Consider the following 21,790-nt stretch of genomic DNA (forward strand, 5'->3'; position numbering starts at 1 on the left):
TAGGGAGCAGCTGACCTCTCTGTATTCCACGAAGATCACCTCGGATGCTGGTGAGATTGGTGTCTATCAGGCCTTTCTGAACTGTCATAGTTTTCAGTGTTTGCTGCAGGTTGTTGAGAGCTGGGCTGATTTCTGAAATAAAGTAGGAAGAGGCAATTACCCTAAAGATCTTGATCCTCCGTGGGTACTGGTGGCCCCTGAAGTAGCCAGGGTCTGCACAGCATTGAGCAGACCTGCATCTTAGGGGTCATCCCCAAGATGCCCACTGCTTGCTCCTAGACCCCCAGGTCCTCCATTATAGAGGCCAGGAGCATACAGAACCTGTGGTACCAGGCTCCTCGGAAATGCACATGAAGAAAGGGAAAGGCCTACCAACTCAAGGAAAGACTTAACTTCCGCTCTGCTCAGGGCAAAAGTCTCTGCTTAGTAAAGGAAAGGGATGGTGGTGGTGGTCTAGTCTCTAAGTCATGTCAGACTCTTGCAACCTCATGGACTGTAGCACACCAGGCTCCTCTGCCCATGGGATTCTCCAGGCAAGAATACTAGAGTGGGTTTCTGTTTCCTTCTCCAGGGTATCTTCCAGACTCAGGAATTGAAACCGGTCTCCAGCATTGTAGGCAGATTCTTTACCAACTGAGATACGAGGGACACCCAAGGAAAGGGATGTGCTATCTTATTCACTGCTGTGTCCAGGCACTCTTTGGGGTAAAATACTCTTTGGGGTAAAATATTAGTACATATTTATGGAACAAGCGAATGAATGTATGAATAAATTAATGAATGAATAATACATAAGGGATGCCCCTTTGGTCAAGAGTAAAGAAATATTGGGCTTTCCTGGTGGCTCAGTGGTAAAGAGTCCACCTCCCAATGCAAGAAACAGGGATTTGATTCCTGATCCAGGAGGATCCCACATACCGAGGAACAACCCTTGAGCCTGTGCTCCAGAGCTTGGGAGCACAGCTGAGTGCATGTGCCACAGCTCCTGAAGCCCGAGGGCCCTGGAGCCCATGCTCGCCAAGAAGAGAAGCCACTGCAATAAGCCTGCACACGGCAGCTACAGAGTAGTCCCCTGCTCTCCACTACTAGAGAAAGCCTGAGCAACCACAAAGACCCAGCTCAGCCATAAGTAAATAAATAAAATGCCTTTTTAAAAAAGAGTAAAGGAATGTTGTTGAGAGAGCCCCACTGAAGCAAACTCACAAAGCAGGCACCATTCCCATTCATTTCCAAACTGACGCATTCAAGGACATATTCAGTGAAAGGAACAAAGCTCATAGGCATTTCTAGCTGATAATATCGCCCCTCGGGGGTCATGGAAAACCACCAGTGAATGCTTTAGTGTCGAGTTGATGACACATGGCTTAAACTGTGATTCCAGGACTGGTTTAAATAACAATGTAGTTAACATCCTAATCCTTCTAAAAACACACATCTTCACCTTTTAGCTCAAATTTTATAAAGAGAACAGGGGTCATACCAGGAAATTTTAATTTTTGAAATGTGCTAGGCAGACTACATATTTTTGTGTATTTTCTTTTTCACATTTTCATATTTATTTTTCATTTTAAAAAATCCAAATGATAAATAAATGTATTTATTTACTGGTAGAGGGTATCTAATCACTTTGAAAGGATTAAGAAGGTGAATGAGGGCTATGAACTGAGATATCTGCTCACCTATGAATGACCACAGGAGACCAGAGAAAAATCAAGGGACAGCATTTTCTGAACACAGGAATTTGGTGAGATTGAGATTTTTTTTTTTTTTAAATCAAATTAAATAAGGGGAAAAATTCAAAGGCAAAAAATTTAAAAATCCTCATATATCACAGTGGTAGTGATTTTTGGTGCTTTTACTTACTAAGATTTTAGGGCTTAAGAAATTTTGAAGCAGTTGCTCTAATGACTTGATGCTATTTATCTGGGCCTTAAATAAGACAGCAGCACTGTACACACCTCAAAGCTACGTGGGTCCCCAGTGCTATGGGCATATGGGACTAAATGAAGAATCCTCTCTCCCAAATCCAAGGCCAGACCCAAACAAGCCTATCAGTCTCAAGATTTATTTAGATTCATGAGATTCTAACTAATTTGGTTTATGTTAGAATATTGGCTGGTGGTAGTCAGTTGCAAAGTCGTGTCTGACTCTTTGTGACGCCATGGATTGTAGCCTACCAGGCTCCTCTGTCCATGGGATTTTCCAGGTAAGAACACAGGAGTGGGTTGCCATTTCCTTCTCTAGGGGATCTTCCCAACCCATGGATCGAACCTATATCTCTTGCATCTCCTGCATGGGCAGGCAGATTCTTTACCACTAGTGCCACCTGGGAAGGGTAGAAACATCAAATCAACATATTTACAAAGTGCCACCTACAAGGACACTGAGATTCAAGAAGTGCATTTGCTCCTGGTCTCATAGATTGTTTCCAAGCTCTTGACTATCCCAGCCCCCAAAAGCCACCCCTTCCATACCTTGCTGTAGCTTCTGCTGTGTTATCTTGGCTTCGTTTAACAGTTTATCGCTGTTGGAACTTAGAGTTTTCGCTTTTCTTGGAAGATCTTCCTTTATTACTGTCTGAAAGCAAAGCATTTATCAGTCTTAGATGTGATACATACATTAGGAAATACGGAGTAAGAGTTTTCATCCTAGCCCTTAACTTTAATCTTTAAAAATTGAGGTTAGAAGGTAAGGCAGAGGTTTAAAAATACTGTTCCTTAAAAGCTACAGTTAGGGCTCTAGGTAGACATTTGTGGCTTGGGGAGGTGGACCCATCACTGTTGACATAATGATAAATTATGTGACACCTTCTTATCTTCTCTCTGTCACTTGTACAATGCCCTCTGCAATACTAGAGGACAGAGCTGAATTACTTTTAGGCTTTTAATCTTTGGGAGATTAAAAATCTTCAACCTTCCAAGAAGTCTGTTCACTAATTCACTCACAGTTAATAATTTGTTCTTTATTTTTAGATATAGGCCTATTATATAATGCGCTTCAGATCCCATAGGATCCACAGACATGCCCAGGTGAATGACAAATGACAGGAAATAAATTGTTCTCAAATGGTGTACAAAAATCTCCTCTTTGGCAAATGATGATACCTGATCACACAGCTTAAAAACATAACTAGTAAGAATCAGGGTATAATACTTTCATGGTTCAAAATAAATAATTAGGGTGATTATTATCTGGTTTTACAAATGATTTTGAATACTGGGCTATGTTTATCCAAAAGTCAAGTAAATACAGAAATGACATATTAGAGCAAGTTCAAGTCTATTCTAGATAACAAATTCTGATCTAAAATAAGCTTTGTTTTTTTCTATTCCCTGTGCACACAGAAAGAAAACAGAAAAGTGAGTCATCTCCAGAGTGTGTTGAGAGAAGGTGTCACGGCAGATACCCACCTGGAGAGCAGCCTCAGATGCAGTGGTGGCCTTGTCGGCTGCATCCTCGGCCGCTTTGATGGCGTTGAGGATGTTCTCGTAGGCAGTGGCAGCGTCCACAGCACAGCGCACCAGCTCATCCCCACTGGCGTTCCTCTTGATCCTGGAAGATGGTACAGGAGGAGGGCTCCAGCAGTGGCCTCTGCCTGCAGCCAAGCCCCCTTACCTCCCCATTCATTTGGCCGATGGAGATTCGGGGCTGTGGGCTCCGAGCCTCTGCTCCAAAGATGCAGCTGGGAATCAGCTGGGTTCGGACCTGGGCCCTGGGTGCCGCCCCCCTACCCTGGTCCATACTTCCTACCAGGCTCCAGCAGCCCCTGCGGTCAGACCCCCAGGCGGCCCACTCACTCCTCTAGCTGCTTGGCCAGCTCCTGTAGGGACTGCGAGTGCCTCTCTGCCTCCTCCACCAGAGATGCTCTGCTGGCCGATCTGGAAAGTTCTCTCACTTTGTCACTTAGTTCGTGTCTTGCTTCATTTAAAGTGACAGCTAATTTTTCATATTCCTGTATTTTCCAAGTAAACAAGAGATAGTGTCAATTTAAGCAAAGCACGGATATGCCATTTTCCTGAACTCTGTCATAAATGAGGTTTCCAGGAAGCAACAATGAGACACTGTTTCCTGAGCCCATTCACTACACCAATTACTCCCTGGTTACTTCACACAGTGGCACTGTGAATATTCTCCCAAGTTTCACCACCATTTTGAGCATTTTCCATACGGTGGGTACCCACTTTGATAAATTTTATGAAAGCACATTATTATCCTTACTGTATCACTGTACTAAACCTAAACACTTTTTCTGCTTTAGAAACAGCAAACATAAAAGATATTTTCAAAATGCCCAGTGGGCTTCTGAGAAATATTGCCAATCTTTTACCAGTCCTAAATGTCTTCTGTTAATTAATGTATGCCTGATTTATTTTATGTTTAATTGCTTTTCAGCTTCAAGAAGGTATAAGTGACATAAAACTAAGATATTTGAAGTGTACAAAGTGATGATTGGATATATGTACACACTGTGAAAGGATTCCCCCCCACCGAGTTAACACATCAATCACCTCATATTTTATCCCCTTACCTTCTCTGGGGGGTGAAGATGAGAAGATTTAAATTATACTTTTGTAGCAAATTTCAGTTATACAATACAGTGTCATCAACTGGAGTCACTTTTTTGTTTTATATTAGCTCCTCAGACCTTATTCATCTCATTGGTGAAAATGATATTTAAAAAATACTAGCACAATTTGTTTTTATTACAAAAGTAACATTCACTTATTTCAGGCAAGTTAGGTAGATAGATAGGCAAATAGATATAATACAAACCTATGGTTGCTGGGGGCAAAGGATACTTAGGGACTTTGGGAAGGTCATGTACACACTGCTATATTTAAAATGGATAACTGATGTTACCTGCCAGCCTGGCTGGGAGGTGGGTGGGGGGAGAATGGACACGTGTGTATGTATGGCCGAGTCCCTTCACTGTTCACCTGAAACTACCACAGCATTCTTAATCAGCTATACCCCAATGCAAAACAAAAAGTTTAAAGTTTGGGAGAAAAAAAAAGAAGATGCATCATTCACCCCTCCCCTAAGGGACAACTGCTGTTAACATTTTGGTATATTTTCTTCCATCTAAAGACGTATATTTGAGGGAAAAAATGTTTAGCCGATCTCATAAGTTCCTCGAAATGTAATTTAAGTGCTTTTCGAGTTTCTAGAAAATAAGTTTTGTCTCTACCTCATGGCTTTTCTTCATCAATTGCAGGACAATATTAGTTTGCATCAAGGAAGAATCTGCCGTGGCTAGACGCTTGGTGAAGTCACTCTGGAGGGAATTCATTTCCTTAACTTGTCTCTGCAGAGAAAAAGATCTTTGAGCTGCATGATATATTGTCAGAAGGCACAGGCATATTTATTGGACAACAGCATAGAGGTAATTTCAGAGTCAAAATGTCTTCTTGAACTTAAAGATCATCTAGGAAACTCCTAAGTCATGAGACATCAGTTCAATTTGTCATGTGGAGGTGTTGTCATAGTTTCCGCAAGCTACATGCCAACGAAACAACCCCTGTTGCATTGGGGGAGGTTTCTACACTAGGGCCAACCAGGCCACTGAGGTGGATGCACAGTTAAGCTCTGGTTAGTGTATCAGGTCGAGGGAGTTGAACTAAGCAAATCAGCACCATCAGTACACTCTACATGCTGGTCCTGATGAAGATGTAGGGGCGTTTCAATAAGAAAGCACACAGGAGGACTTCCCTGGCGGTCCAGTGGTTAAGACTCTGCACTTCCAATGCAGGGAACGCAGGTTCAAATCCCTGGTTGGGGAACTAAGATTCCACATGTCACATGGTGCAGCCAAAAAAAAATTTACTAAGAAAGCACACAAGACCTTAGGAAACCAGGGTAGAGGCTGCCAGAATTCAGAGATCCATAAAATTGGGTCCCGCTCCCTCCCCTTGGCATAATCCAACAGAGGTGTTACTTGCAGCGGCTTTGGGAGTTAACCATATTGCCATCTGCGAAGACATTATTCATTTTCTTTTACCAAATTCCTCTTTCTTGGGGTAGGGGGGGGGCTGGGTCAGTCCTATGTTGGGCTTCCCAGGTAGTTCAGCTGGTAAAGAATCCGCCTGCAATGCAGGAGACCCTGGTTTGATTCCTGGGTCAGGAAGTTCCCCTGGAGAAGGGATAGGCTACCCACTCCAGTATTCTTGGGCTTCCCTGGTGGCTCAATAAAAAGGATCCACCTGCAATGTGGGAGACCTGGGTTTGATCCCTGGTTTGGGAAGATCCCCTGGAGGAGAGCATGGCAACCCACTCCAGTATTCTTGCCTGAAGAATCCCCATGGACAGAGAAGCCTGGCAGGTTACAGTTCATGGGGTTGCAAAGAGTCAGACATGACTAAGTAATTAACACACACACACAACACAACACAAAATGTCAGTTATTTAAAACCTATATTGTATACTTTGAATTAATTATAACAATAGTAATTTCTCAACTATTTGGCAGCACTATTTCTCCAGTCCTCTACCAGTCAGGAGTTGGGGTGAAGAGATGGGGTCTGCTTTCCCTGTGGTTTAAGTTCAGAAACACTTCTGGCCATTGAAGAATAAGAGATACTTTGATTTTGCATTTAATGCCTCATTCCTCTTTGATTAGGGTTTCCCACACAGACAGGTTCCTGACTGCCACTTGATTAACATTAAAGTTCCCTGCTCCCTTGTGCTTGTTCTTAACTGAACCGTGCAGATTTTGACCATGACCTCACCTTGATGGATTCCAAAGCCCTCTCATTTTCCCGGTTGAGGCCGGTGGCCTGCTTTGCTTGGGTGCTGGCCTCCTGTAGAGCGGCACGGAAGCCACTGAGTTTGGCTTCGTAATCATTTAAAGCATCTCGTATATTCTTCGCCAGTCCATTGTTCTCCATCTGGTGGTTTTCCAGCCAGCTCCTTATCCGATTCAGCACTGAAATATATCACCTTTTTGTTTTCCACTTGAGAAATGAGTGCATTGACACTAAGTTATAAAGACTACAGAAGAACTAATTTTCTACTCACTGCATGGTTTTCCTTGAACTTGCAAGGGAATGAGAAAGGAGGCTAGTGTTTATGTTATGTTGTGCGCTGTACACATTGTCTCATTTAACTTTTATGACAACCACATGAAGACAGTGATTATCATTCTCATGTTTCAGATAAGAAAACGGACGGCCCGAGAAATTAGGTGACAAGGTTTCAGCCTTGGAACTGGAACTGAACTTGAAGAGTATAAAGCACATGCTCCTTCTATCACTAATACTGTCTCCGAGGCTAACATTAAATTTAAACAATACAAATGCTAAAAGAGAGAGGCCACTATTTGTAGATTAACCACTGATATGTCATTCCACTAGAGAATAAAGCTCAGTTTTTGGAAAAATATAGGCCTATTATTTTTAAAGTTTTGAGTTAATGTGGCATTTTCCTTAGTTCAAATCTTTAGATATATTCCCTTAATTTCTAGTACATCCATTTTTTTGGTAGTAGTAATGCGAATATCAATGTATGATTCAAAACCCCAGTGGTGATGAGGGGACTATTGAAAATGATATAATGAGAAAGCAATAGAGCTGAAAGAAGAATGAAAATGCAGTTAAAAACAAAATAGAGGTACCAGTGTCTAATATCTAAGGAGAAGAAACTATTTTTTTGCATGATGGTAAGATATTCTATTCTATGGATAAAGATGTGGTGTGTGTGTATATTTATATATATATATACACATATGTATCATATTCAGTGGAATATTACTCAGTTGTTAAAAAGAATAAAATAATGCCACTTGCAGCAACTTGGATAGACACAGAGATTATCAAAGTAAGCAAAGAAAGCCAGAAAGAGAAAGACAAATACTATATGATATCACTTATATGTGGACTCTAAATCTACATGTGTGATATGTTCACAAATGAACTTATCTACACACAGAAACAGACTCCTAGGCATGGATAACAGACTTGTAGTTGCCAAGTAGTAGGGGGTGGGGGAGGGAAGAATTGGGAGTTTGGGATTAGTAGCTGCAACCTATTATATATAGGATGGATAAATAACAAGGTCCTACTGAACAGCACAGATACCAGTATTCAATACTCTGTGATAAATCATAACAGAAAAGAATATGGAAAAAAATTCACATGTGTGTGTGTAACCGAGTCACTGCTGAAATTAACACAACACTGTAAATTAACTATAATGTAATAAATGTTTTTTAAGAAAAAGGAGTTCTATTCCACAACCTCTCAGTAACCTGGAAGGGCTACCCGTTTGTACCACATGATGCTCTACCAGTGATACCGGCTGAAATGGTGACCCCTCCCCCAACCTGGCACGGTGTACTCTGCGCCTTGTATGTCAAGGCCAGTCAGAACAGACTGGATGCAAGCATCTGGAAGGGTGCTTACCTTGCTGAGCCTCTCTTCTTTCAGCTTCGGCATCCCTCAGGTGCTTCCCAAAGTTGCGGGTCCTCAGTTCCCTCATCATGCGCCCTGCTTCAGCCAGCTCTCTGGAAAAATCACCTGAAGGCAACCTGTTTCCATCTCCCTCTGTCCCAGATATCTGCTTCACGAGAACTGGAAAACATCAAGCTATTTATTAAACTGGGAATTCTGGACTCCAGGAGACCACTAAGAAAAGAAGCAGGGACTTTGATAGAGGGCTTGTATTGGTTTTTTAGTATCACTATGGGCTCTTTTTCATAATGCTGAACTCTTTCTTTGTACAACAAAGACTAAAGTAGTATAAAAGATATTTAATTGGGCTGAGTAATTCTTCTTACTGTGCACATTCCGGATGACATTTTTAATCTTCGAGTCCAGCTCTTTTGCACTTTGGGTTGTCCGATCAATGTTGTTATATAATGTTTGTGCTTTTCTGGAATTTATTTGAACCTACATGAAGAGTAAATTGATGAGCAACAAATTAAGTTGTTGGGAGAAAAAACTAGCAACATTTTGAAGCAAAAAATGAGTTAATGCTATTGACCTAACATATTACCTTTTCTTGCAAAGTTTCAAATTCACGATTCAAGTTACTCAGTTCTTTTTCCAGACCATCCATTTTTGATTTATGATTTGAAATGGTGGGACGGTAGCTGAGCAGCTGGTTCTGGAAAATAAAACACAAAGTTAATCACACTCTAGAGTAGAAATCTGGAGTAAGTCTTATCAACTTGGTAAACCTGGTGATGATATGAAAAGATTCATTGAGTAAGACCAGTGCTGGTCCTTAGAAAAAAATATGGTTCTTTGAAATAGGCCTCATGAAGAATTTATGTTCTGATGTTGTGATATGGTTCTAAAATAAAGTGGTAAAATTTAAAGACAAGAAGAGACAAGATACTTTATTTGAATTAATGACCTAACCTTATAGAAATGAGGGTGATGTTACTTACTTGATGTATTTTTAAATTCTATAATAAAGTCAATTTTTAAACTTATATTTTACTTGATTATGCTAAAAACAAGTATCTATGGCTACTCTGTTGAAATAATCTATAGATTCAAAGAATTATAGAGCAAGAGAAAAACTCAGAACTCATTAAATTGAATACCTTCATTTAATAGGAAAAAAAACGAGAAAACAGAAACCTAAAAAAGTTGGGTGATTTGGCCATGCCTTGGAAGTACAGATTATCAGTGAGACCAAAATCCAGGTCCCCTTCCTCTTTTGGGTACTGAATGGCAACATTACTTTTAGAGGGGACACTGCTGCATATGGGTTTCCCTCGTGGCTCAGACAGTAAAGAATCTGCCTACAATACAGGAGACCCAGGTTCGATCCCTGGGTCAGGAAGATCCCCTGGAGAAGGGAATGGCTGGCTACCCACTCCAGAATTCTTGCCTGGAGAATCCCATGGACAGAGGAGCCTGGTGGGCTACAGTCCATGGGGTCACAAACAGTCAGATATGACTTAGTGACTAACAATACTACTATTGCTGCATATAATATCTAGAGTAGCAATTACTTTCAGTTTGGGGTTGTTGCTTTTTTTAAGTTTTAACTTTTTCGTATTATTTGGTTGCACTTAGCATACAGAATCTTAGTTCCCCAACCAGCAATCAAACCTGCACTGAAAGCACCGTGTCTTAACCACTGGACTGCCAGGGAAATCCCTCAATTTTTTGGAAAAAAGTGTGTTAATATCTTGAAAGTTTTTACAAGAAAAAGCAATAGTACTATCTCTACTTGTACATAAGAGCCAGCGTTGGGTAAAAGAACACAGGCTTTTCAGCTAAGGGCCAAACCCTAGGCCCACCACTTCATAGACAAGCCCATTGGGCCTTATCTCCTTCATCTGTCTATCAGGGGTTGCTATATTAAGCTGCTGGGTTCTTTTTGGTGGTAAGTGGGCTAATGTATTATAAAATGTCACGTATATGCAGAACCATTCAAAAAAGTTGGTTGCTTTGTCATACATATTCCTGCTCAGTTTTCACAGTGTTTGTGTGATATTGCAAGAAGATGGTTCTATTTGTGCTGCAGAAAAACGAAGCACATGATTGCAGGTCAGAACAGCTGGATAAGAGGTATAGTGGGTGAACATACTCTTTAGAATTTCATCTTGGTGTGAATTCTTCTAGAACCACCACATACTAGCTGTGTGATTGCAGGCAAGTTACTTGGCTTTTACATACCTATAAAAAATAGCACTATTTCCCTCACAGGGTGTTGTAAGATTTAAGGGCCCTGGGCACAGGATGGATACCACAATGTTCGTCCCTTCCCTTCCTTGAAAAAGTGCAAGACTGTATTGATGACATCAGTCACTAAAGTGCCTTTTTATTTTTTCCCTCTGAACACACAAACGCTTTTCCCCTCTCCTCTCCATATTAAGCCTTCTAACCGTGCACTAAAATTACCCTCATGGGATGGAAAAGAGCCATTTTTTCCAGCACTATTTATTTTTGCTGTATGTACTCAACCATAGCCACTAATGGTTTCGAAGCAGCCTTCATTCCAAAAGCCCTTAATTTAACTTTCCTTTCTAACTTAGGGTTCATTTCACCTACTAAATTTTTTTACTTTTGAGTAGATTTTTTTAAATTTCTATGATTTTTTAATTAGATCTTCTCACATTTACCTCTTCTTGTTTGGTTTCTTGTGTTTTAAAAGTTTTTCTAATTTCTTGTTTCTTTCATTGGATGTCACCCTGTAAAGTAGTTTTCAGACTGTCCTGTGATTTCTGTTTTTGCTACAGGGACTCATCATATGACTGCTGCTTCTGCTGCACGTCTTTCTCATTATCTTTCACAGTGTTTTCAGGCTCATTCTGAGAGGGTCTCTTGTGTCCTGCACTCCTTGTGTCCTGTCTGGTGATCTCAGGGTCATCATCACTCCTGCTCCCCCTGGGTCCTGGCCCCCCAAGTCCAGGACCAGGTCTTATATCGGCAGCTTAGGACTTGCACACTATGGTGATGCTGACAATGTCACATTGCAACACAGATCCTGGTCTGTGAATCTTGTCCACGTCCTAGCTATAAGGTTGTAGCTTTCCTAGTTCTCATACAATTATTGCCTAACAATGGGAACTGGGCAGTTCCAAGTTTGTTTCTTCAGTCTTCATTTGCAGGCAGAAAAGCCCCCATTCCCCCCAGCCAGGAAGCCTGACTCCAGCCCATGGGGCACTTTCAGCCCCAATACTTCTCAGGATACCCTCTTAGCTACCTTCTTTCCAAGTGTACATAGAACATTCTCCAAGATGACCATGTTCTGAGCTATGAAAGATGTATCAACATACTTAAAGAGAGCTGGAATCATAAAGCATTTTCTCTGATCCCAACAGAGTTAAACTAGAAATCAATAATAGAGAGTTAACTGGAAAATCTGCAGTTTGGAAATTAAACAATATAGCTCTAAATAACTTAGCGATCAAAGATATGTCACAAGGGGAATCAGAAAATCTTTTGAATTGAATGAAAATGGAAATTGGCACTTAAAAATGTGTGGGATACAGCTAAGGTACTTCTTAGGGGAAAACTTATAGCACTAAATGCTTATATTAAGAAATGTTTTGGATCAGGAAACAAGCTTTTATCTTAAGAAACTAGAAAATGAATAGCAAACTAAACCCAAACCAAGCAGAAGGAAGAAAAGATATGGATAAGAACAGAAATCAATGACATTGAAAACTGAAAAACAACAGAAATCAATAAAATAAAAAGATCAATAACACTGATAAACCTCTAGCCAGAATAATTAAAAAAATAGATAAGACACAAATGACCAATAACCGGAATGAATGAGAAAGCATCACTACAGATTTTGCAGATATTAGAAGGGTAATAAGGAAAAATTATAAACAATTATATGTCAATATATTTGGTATTAATAATTTAGGTGAAATGAAAAAATTACTTGAAAAGCATATATTACCAAATATCACTCAAAAAGAAATAAATAATCCTAATTGTCCAGTACCTATTTTTAATTGATCTTGTAGTTAAATTAAGAGAAAAAAAATTAACAAAGAAAACTCCAGGCCCACATGGCTTCACTGGAAAATTCCACCAAACATTTAAAAAAGAATTAATGACAATTTTACCAAATTTGCGTTTGAATCTTCTGAACACAAGATACTGAGATAAAGACTCTGAGAAAAATGAGACCAGAAACATTCAGTACATAAGGAATGTTCACTTAGAAGTGTCAGTGTTCTGTGTTCACTGTACTTTTCACCAGGAGAAATCTAATCTTCATTTAGAGCAGAGGAAGGACAGCTGCCCTGAACCTTAAGTGGAGTCAAGCTCCCCACCCCTCCCTGCATGAGGAGTATTCATTCACGCAGCATCTGTGAATCCACCGAGTAACTGCTCTGGGCCAGGCATCGTGTGGGCCCAGGGGTACGTACCCTCAAGTCCTTGGTCTGGGTCTCCAAGCGCCTTATCTGCTCCAGGGTCCCTGTGCTGACACTCAGGCCCTGTAGCTGAGACTTGACCAGGCGCAGCTCGTCGTCCATGGTGGCCAGGTCGTTCAAGAGCGTCATCACACAGCTGTCACAATCTGTGGGGCCACAATCAGAGGCACACGTGCTGCTGGCTGGAGCCACAGGAATGCAGACCAAGCCCCAGGGCCACACAGCAGCCCGGTTAATACACACGTAGCCCATCACGGGCAGAAATCCCCATCCGGGACTTCTCAGAGAAGGATGCAATTCTGAAAAAGGGAGATCTCTAGACGGGAGCATTTGACAAAGAAATGGTGCAGTGGGGAGAATGAGTGAGGATGGTCAAAAGGTACAAACGTCCAGTTATAAAGGGAAACAAATATTGTATATTCACGCATATATGTGGAATCTAGAAAAATGGTACAGATGAACCTATTTGCAGGGCAGGTACAGAGATGCAGATGTAGAGAATGGACAAAGAGGGGGAGGGAAGAGTGGGACAAACTGGGGGAGAGGCACAGACAAATATATACCACCACGTGCAAGCCAGCTACGGGGAACCTGCTGGATAGTGAAGCGAGCTTGGCTTAGTGCTCTGTGATGACCTAGAGGGGTGGATAGGGTGAGGGCAGGAGGGAGACCCAGGGGACAGGGGATACATGTACATATATGACTGATTCACTTCATTGTACAGCAGAAACTAACACAAGATTGTAAAGCAACTATACTCTAAGAAAAACATTAAAAAAAATAAAAAACAAGTAACTTAGCATGTAAAATGCACAGCATGATGACTATAGTTAAGGACACTCTATTATATATTTGAAAGTCACTAAAAAAGGAGATCTTAAAAATTCTTAATGTACAGAAGAAAATCTGTAACTGTGTGAGTTGATGGATGTTAACTAACTGTGGCGATCATTTCACAACCTATACATATATCAAATCATTATGTTGTAGACTTTACTACAATGTAGCATGTCAACTATATAGCAATACAACTGGGCAAATAAATGGTGAACCTATGCAACCTGTTGCTTATTTCGTATATGGGAAAAGGAATAATAAATAGCTTTTATTTACTGAGTGCTTGCTATTTACCAGGAATCATGATAAGGGATTCATAAGCATTTTTCCAACAATTATATGAGGTTAGTATAGTTATTACTAACCTCAGTTTCACCATTGTACAAATGATGAAACAGGCTTGAAGAAGCAAGGTCACTGGCATGAGATCAGACAGATATTAGTTGGCAGAGACTGGATTTGACCCTAAGTAGCCCTGCTGGAGAAGGGCAGAGCAACCCACTCCAGTATTCTTGCCTGGAGAATCCCATGGACAGAAGAGCCTAGTGGGCTACAGCCCATGGGGTAGCACAGAGCTGGAGACGACTGAGGCGACTTAGCACACACACACAGCCCTCCTTCCACCTCCTCCCACCTTCTCCCACCAGCGCTTTCCCATGTCACAGTCTGGGGTTCACAGATCTGAAGCTGAACCCCACAACCTGGAAAGGAGGAGCCACTTTCTTTACTCACCGTCACATTCTTCTCCGGGACCACTATCTTTGGGTTCCTGGTTTATGCAGTCTGAAATGAGGAGTAAACAAAGAAGGCAGTGCTACTAAACTTACTCTTCATGTACTTTTTAACTTGGCTTTTAGGAAAGCTAGTTTCAGAAAATTTCAGTCACCCAACCACCCAGTATCGCCAGCTCTTCCCTTCTCCCTCCTTCCCTTGGGGCCACTGTTCTGAGAGCTGTCTTGGATCCCAGCAGTCTGGCTGCAGGAATGTCTCTTGTGGCCTCTCTGATGATATATTGCTTCTTCTCTCCAAAGGGTCATGTGATTCCTATGAAGTTAACACTCCAACTTGTTACTGTTGCCTTCATTTGGTGGCCTCTTATACAACTGCTGATGTCTCTTCCAATATCATTCGAGAACATTCAATAGACACTCACTGAGTGCCTTTGAGCACTCCCTAAGTTCCATGACCCAGTGCTAGGGGCAGGAATACAAAGATAGAAGACAAAGTCTCTGCTGTCCTATAGGCACGGGTTCAATCTCTGGTCAGAGAACTAATGCTCCTTAATGGTCAGGGAACGTAATGGTCCTGCAGGGGAGGTAGACACATTTTACAGCAGTGTGACAGATGCTATAAGGGAGATATGCACACACAGTGGACTAGCTACGGCTAAATCTTGAGGTTCTCAGCTACAGACAGGAAAGCCTAACGGTCATCCTTGGACATTCTTCACTCTGCTAACTTCTACTCCTTTCCCCATACCATGCATCCTTAATACTGAAATGTCCTCTCATTTCCCTCTGAAAAACCATCTAACTTCATCAAAGGAAAACTCTAAACTCGAAACTTTCTTAAACATGCAGCAAGGAGGCCTTCAGGTGTGTTCTCAATGGCAGGCAATACTCTACACTTTGTTTGTATACAGATACGTTTTAAACCATGTTTGCTTTTCATTGTAAAAAAATACATAAGTTTACTATGGAAAATTCGGAAAGATCAGAAAAATGAGATAAAACATTATCCTTGATCCTACGACTCAAAGACAATCAATGCGTCCCCAGTGTATATTTGCGTACACTTTATTATACATAATCATAGGTTTCTCTTACTCATCCTTTTAAAAAAAAAACCCTTTTGTTCACTCTTACATGTATATATAAGAAGGACTGATGCTGAAAGGACACTGGTAGGACTGATGCTGAAGCTGAAGCTCCAGTATTTCAGTCATCTGATGTGAACAAAAGACTCATTGGAAAAGTCCCTGATGCTGGGAAAGATCGAGGGCAGAAGAAGAAGAGGTTGTCAGAGGATGAGATGGCTGGATGGCATCGCTGGATGCAATCAACATGAACTTGGGCAAACCCTGGGAGACGGTGAGGGACAGGGAGGCCTGACGTGCTGAAGTCCATGGGGTCACAGAGAGTCGGACAGGCCTGGTTGACTGAACAACAACAATATATACATATAGCTGTGTCAACTTTATTTCCTCAATTAGACCGTGAACTCCTTATAGGCAGGAAACAAGGTTTTATTTCCTTCACAAACTTCTGCAAACACAGCACCTTGAACAGTCTATGGGGAACTTGACTTATGAGGAGGATTGATTTATCAGTGCAATTTTCTCAACAAGTTTGAGTTTTGACCACCAAGGAATCTGTCCATTACTAGGTAGAAAAAAAAAAAAAAAAAAAAAACCAATGAATGAAAAAAGGTGGGGGGGAGGGAATCCCACAGGAACAAATGTGTCTCACGTGTGAACATTTTATTCCATTCGAGGAACAAACAGTTACCATCCTCACTTCAGGTTGCTTATTTTTGTTATTAGAGTAGGGACAAGGAGGCTTGAAAAGGCATCCATCTCAAAGTATGATGTGTCTGATATTAAAACGTCTCCTGAACACCTCCAAGGACCTCCAGAGACAGTAGATAACTCATCTCCTTCTAAGCCAGTCCTTTTCATCTTTAAACATCTGACACTTCCTACTCGGAATGATTTACGATAGGCCTCCCTCTAGCTTCCACTCCCGGAAGCGAGTTCCAGCCCTTAAGTCACATAGAAAGAGACCCACCCTTCTCCCACACATGCCCCTTTCAGATCCGTCCTTTCCAAGTCTACTCTCCACTGTCCTCTCCACAGGGCTGCAGGTCCCTTCACAGCTTCACCGTCTTTCTGAACAAATTGAAGCGTGTCTATTGCTTGCATGGGCACCGGACCAGGGAACAGTAAGCCACCTGGTTCTGGACACCAGAACTCGGTGGAGACAGTACAAGGCGTCTAAGGGGCCATGTCACTCTCTTGATTCATATCAAACTCACCACTGACTGAAACCTTAGCCGTGACTCACTTATCACTACAGGACTGACCACACGCAAGCCTCAACATAATCTTATCTGGTTAGAACTGGCCCCTCACTCCAGGCTGTTGAGGACCTATTTTATTCTAAATGTGTCATAGGAGGTGTTTTCTGGCTCCTCCAACTTTGTGTCATCTGATAACAGAGTGGGCAGGCCTTCTATATTTCCATTCAGGTCAACGATATTGAACAAGATGGAGCTCACATGACGCCCCAAAAAGTGAAAGCAGGCACCCAAGGAGCCATTTACTCTGCAGTCCTTTGGGAACAGTCACTTGAGCAGATCTAATCCACACATCCAGGGTGTAGTTCTTTACCTTGTCTATAAGATGAGAGATTTTATCTAAGGATTTGGTACTGTACTATATCAATGGCATTTTCCTGATAAATCCATTAATGTTCTCCATTAGACAGAGGATGAGAAGCTTGGATGCCATCACTGACACAACAGACAAGAGTTTGAGCAAACTCCAGGAGACAGTGGACTGGGAAGCCTGGCGTGCTGCAGTTGGACACGACTTAGCGACTGAACGACAGCAAATATTTTCCATCAAAGAAGGAAATGGAGACTCTCCCTTTTTTTCCCAGCTTCCTTTTTCTCCTAATCCATCTATACCAACTTCCAGTTAATGTCTTTTTCCTGGTAGGTAAAATCCATCTCAATTATACACTCACATTCTAGAACAGTTACTGCTTTAGGAGAAGAGCACTTTGGATTCTTCAGATACACACGCAAAGGAAGCTGATGAGAGAATAACCTTATAATGCAAAGAGAGATCTCACCAAAATCACTGAAATAGGATCTAAAGTTATTTTGGCTATAATTAAAGAAGTTTTAAAAACAATTTACCTTAACAAAAACCTACTTGAAGTTATTCACCAAAGCTGTGAGTACTACCTAAGCATTCCCAACTTTGTCAAAACAAGGGCACAATTTGTTACATGCAGTTGTGTGCATGCTTCCTGAAAAGGTCTGTTTGGCTTCTTTGTCTGCTATGATATACCAGTTTGATAAAGGTAGGTTAACAGAGGTGTGAGTTGATCTTACCTCTGTTCAAGGTTAACAGAGGTGTGAGTTGATCTTACCTCCGTTCAGGGGGTCACAACTGCCCAACTGGCCGTTGCTGTTACAATTGCATGGCTGACAGCTGCCTCCAAATTTCTGGGGATTTCCAAAATATCCGGGAGCACACCTACACAGAATACAGAAAAAGAGAGGAAACACCCAAAGAATGCGTCATTGACTCCACCCAGTTTTCTCAACTTCCAACTCCCTGTTTGGGATATCGTAACCCTATGGGAGAAAAGGCTGACATAGATTTGCGTGAGTGAATGTATCTCAGTAGAGATATTTGTGACTTGAATGGGAATGGTGAGGATGGGAGGCAGGCAGAGATTTCTCCCTTCCCCCTTGACACGCAGATGACATACCTACAGCCAAATGGCAGATGAACGAAACACAAACAGGAATCAGTGGTCTGATCAGTATGGAAATTAGGGATGGGTGAATTTTATGCAAGAGCTGAATTTCTGAAGATATGACACAATTACATACTGCTTAATTTACAGCTAATTTCCTCAAAGGTAAAAAAAGGAAAATTAATATAATTTCAATTTTTTGCATAAAGGGGGATTTTATTAATATTTCTTATTGTACTATTCCAACTCTGCATAATTCACACTTTATTTGCACTAATTACTGCAGTGATATACATAAGGGGCTTAAATAACTGAGCAGTTATAGCTGCTACCTTGGCCCAAGGCTTTATTATTCTAGATGATTTAGTGATGAAATGTCAGTTCCTTATTTATAAGTTAAAAGATAATATTTCCTTGATGGTGAGTTTCTACTTTTCTCAAACAATAAAACAAACCCATGTTAATGTTTCTGGAACTGGGAGGTAAATCAAAATATTTATGTTCATTAGCAAAATTCTACTTCCACTCTATTACCCACCCCACCCCCCAAATTGTCATTAAGTTGGTATGTGTGTGTTGTCTTATTATCAATGGAACTGATACAATCAAGGAAATATGGCATTTGACTCTCTTCCAAAAACTTAGGGCTTCCCATGTGGCACTAGTGGTAAAGAATTCTGCCTGCCAATGCAGGAGATGTAGGAGACAAGGGTTCGATCCCAGGGGTGAAAAGATTCCCTGGCAGAAGAAATGGCAACTCACTTCAGCATTCTTGTCTGGAGAATCCCATAGAGAGGAGCCTGGCAGGCTACCGTCTACAGGGTCACAAACAGTTGGACATGACTGAAGCGACTGAGCATGCATGCAACCCAAATTTAAGTTTTGTATCAAAGAATTTCCAGGCAATTTAAATATGCGTTTCCAATGGATAAACTGGTGATATAGTGCAAAGGACACAGGTTTTGAGTCAGTGAGATCTGGCTGCATTGATTCCTGCTTTCACCACCATGCATGTAATCTTGGGCTTATCTGATTCCACTTCTTCATCTGATTCCACAGGCTTCCACTTCTTCATCTCCTGCTGCTAAGTTGCTTCAGTCGTGTCCGACTCTGTGTGACCCATGGACTGCAGCCTACCAGGCTTCTCCGTCCATGGGATTCTCCAGGCAAGAACTCTGGAGTGGGTTGCCATTTCCTTCTCCAATGCATTAAAGTGGAAACTGAAAGTGAAGTCGCTCAGTCGTGTCCGACTCTAGCGACCCCATGGACTGCAGCCTACCAGGCTCCTCCATCCATGGGATTTTCCAGGCAAGAGTACTGGAGTGGGGTGCCATTGCCTTCTCCTTGTCTTCATCTATTCCTCTTATAAAAATGTAAGCTCCATGAGGATGTGATTTTGGGAGGCTATTTTGCTCACTGATACATCCTTAGCACCTGGGGCAGTGCCTGGGCACATATTAGGTATCAGATATAAAAAGGCAATGGCACCCACTCCAGCACTCTTGCCTGGAAAATCCCATAGACGGAGGGGCCTGGTGGCCTGGAATCCATGGGGTCGCTAGGAGTCAGACATGACTGAGGGACATCACTTTATTTTTTCACTTTCATGTATTGGAGAAGGCAATGGCACCCCACTCCAGTACTCTTGCCTGGAAAATCCCATGGACGGAGGGGCCTGGTGGGCTGGAATCCATGGGGTCGCTAGGAGTCGGACACGACTGAGCGACATCACTTTATTTTTTCACTTTCATGTATTGGAGAAGGAAATGGCAACCCACTCCAGTGTTCTTGCCTGGAGAATCCCAGGGACGGGGGAGCCTGGTGGGCTGCCGTCCATGGGGTCGCACAGAGTCGGACACGACTGAAGCGACTTAGCAGCAGCAGCAGCATAAATACATGTTGAATGAATGAATGAAAAATTGTACTAACCATATCTATTTTGGTGGATGGATATGATAAAAGATAACGCAGTAAAGAATCTAGTACAATGCCTGCACATGACAGACACTCAGTAAAAGGCAGCTACTATCACTTCAAGACATGATGAAAATATTCATGTAATGGTATGTATTAATTGGTATCATTTGGAATGACTACATTTCAGAAAGTGGATAGGAAGTAGAAAACCCATGTATTCCCTAATTATCAGGAAGGTAACCAAGCTGAGGTGGCTTATCCAAGTCTACTAAGCAGGCTGTCCTAATAATAGGGCTTTCCTTGAAGCATCCAGCCCCATATTCTGCCTCCTAACCATGCTACACAAAAGATCTGGGTTTAAAATACTTTTTCTTCAGGTGTCTCACTTGTATCTAAACTTTCTACGTAAAAGATACATATTTACAAAATACCTTACTTAAAGTTACATAAATATTCCAGAAAATTTTATTCTGCTTCTTCCTTAATCTTGCAAAGCAGAATAAAATTTCTGGAATATTTATGTAATTTTAAGTAAGGTAATTTGAAAAGACCCTGATGCTGGGAAAGATTGAGAGCAGGAGGAGAAGGGGACGACAGAGGATGAGCTGGTTGGATGGCATCACCGACTCAATGGACATGGGTTTGGGTGGACTCCGGGAGTTGGTGATGGACAGGGAGGCCTGGTGTGCTGCGGTTCATGGGGTCGCAAAGAGTTGGACACGACTGAGCGACTGAACTGAACTGGTGCCTTTCTTCTTATTTAGCCACGACAGTGGCTAAACACAATGGACTTCCTGATTTCATAGATGACATTGGTACAGCAAATGAAGAGCAGAGAGAGCTTCTGTCATCTGGCTCTGAACAGCGGAGGGAGACACTGGTCCCAGACCATGGGGCGGGGGCGGGGCTGGAATGTGAGCTGAGAGCCCTTCCCTGCCCCTCCCCCACCCTCTGTCCAGCTGTGCTGCGTACATCCTTATTCTTCACTCCACACTGCGCTTGTATTTATCACTGCCGCGCTAACCACTAGTGGCTGACGATGCCTGGCAGCCTGGCACAGAATGGGTGCTCAATAAATGTCTAACAAGTGAGAAAATGACATTAAAATGGCATTAAGCTGTAGAAAAGTGTTTTACACCTGATGTTAGCCAAAAGGCCAAGAAGCGATAGAAAAGTTTTTAGCAATGGAAAAGTTTTGTCTCTTTTTTAAACAATACTTGCTCCCTTGATGTATGATCAAATGTAACAAACCTAAGCTGAGACTACTGTTAATTAAGAATTTCCCTTTTCCAATCAGCTGCCTGCCAGATGGATGTCTCCTCCAGACTGGTGCTGTTTTCCACTTCACTGTTTATGAAGAACTGTACGGAACATTAAATTAGGAAGCCTCTCCCAGATGGGAGCCCCTTAGCTTTCAAATCATGGAGCCTGGAAGACCCTCCCAGGCCCACTCCCCACTCTACCCATCTTTCCTGTCTCAGGGTGGCTGCCCCTTCCGCCCCTCCCCCTTCAGTTCTAGTGGGATGCCCCTCCTGTTGCAGCCTGATTTAGCCCAGTTCCCTGTTTTAGGGCTTACCCTGGTGACTTAGGCTGTAAAGAATTCACCTGCAATATAGGAGACCTGGGTTTGATCCCTGGGTTGGGAAGATCCCCTGGAGAAGGGAATGACAACCTGCTCCAGGATTCTTACCTGGAGAAT

At 42.0% G+C, this 21,790-nt stretch overlaps 1 protein-coding gene across 4 annotated transcripts in view; it reads right to left on the reverse strand.

Annotated features, from left to right (window-relative positions):
• The window catches only part of LAMA3 (laminin subunit alpha 3), a 260,366-nt gene that overhangs the window by 46,496 nt on the left and 192,080 nt on the right, over window positions 1-21,790 (reverse strand). For all 4 annotated transcript variants that reach the window (XM_061399727.1, XM_061399728.1, XM_061399729.1 and 1 more), the window contains 12 exons: window positions 17,842-17,948; window positions 14,417-14,467; window positions 12,842-12,993; window positions 8,989-9,099; window positions 8,771-8,882; window positions 8,397-8,564; window positions 6,726-6,922; window positions 5,189-5,305; window positions 3,798-3,952; window positions 3,411-3,552; window positions 2,475-2,577; window positions 16-132 (listed from right to left, as the gene is read on the reverse strand). In XM_061399727.1, the coding sequence (XP_061255711.1) occupies window positions 16-132; window positions 2,475-2,577; window positions 3,411-3,552; window positions 3,798-3,952; window positions 5,189-5,305; window positions 6,726-6,922; window positions 8,397-8,564; window positions 8,771-8,882; window positions 8,989-9,099; window positions 12,842-12,993; window positions 14,417-14,467; window positions 17,842-17,948 (1,532 nt within the window). The remainder of the gene's footprint in view (window positions 1-15; window positions 133-2,474; window positions 2,578-3,410; window positions 3,553-3,797; window positions 3,953-5,188; window positions 5,306-6,725; window positions 6,923-8,396; window positions 8,565-8,770; window positions 8,883-8,988; window positions 9,100-12,841; window positions 12,994-14,416; window positions 14,468-17,841; window positions 17,949-21,790) is intronic.

The sequence above is a fragment of the Bos javanicus genome, chromosome 24 (genome assembly GCF_032452875.1).
Source record: "Bos javanicus breed banteng chromosome 24, ARS-OSU_banteng_1.0, whole genome shotgun sequence".
Taxonomy (NCBI): domain Eukaryota; kingdom Metazoa; phylum Chordata; class Mammalia; order Artiodactyla; family Bovidae; genus Bos; species Bos javanicus.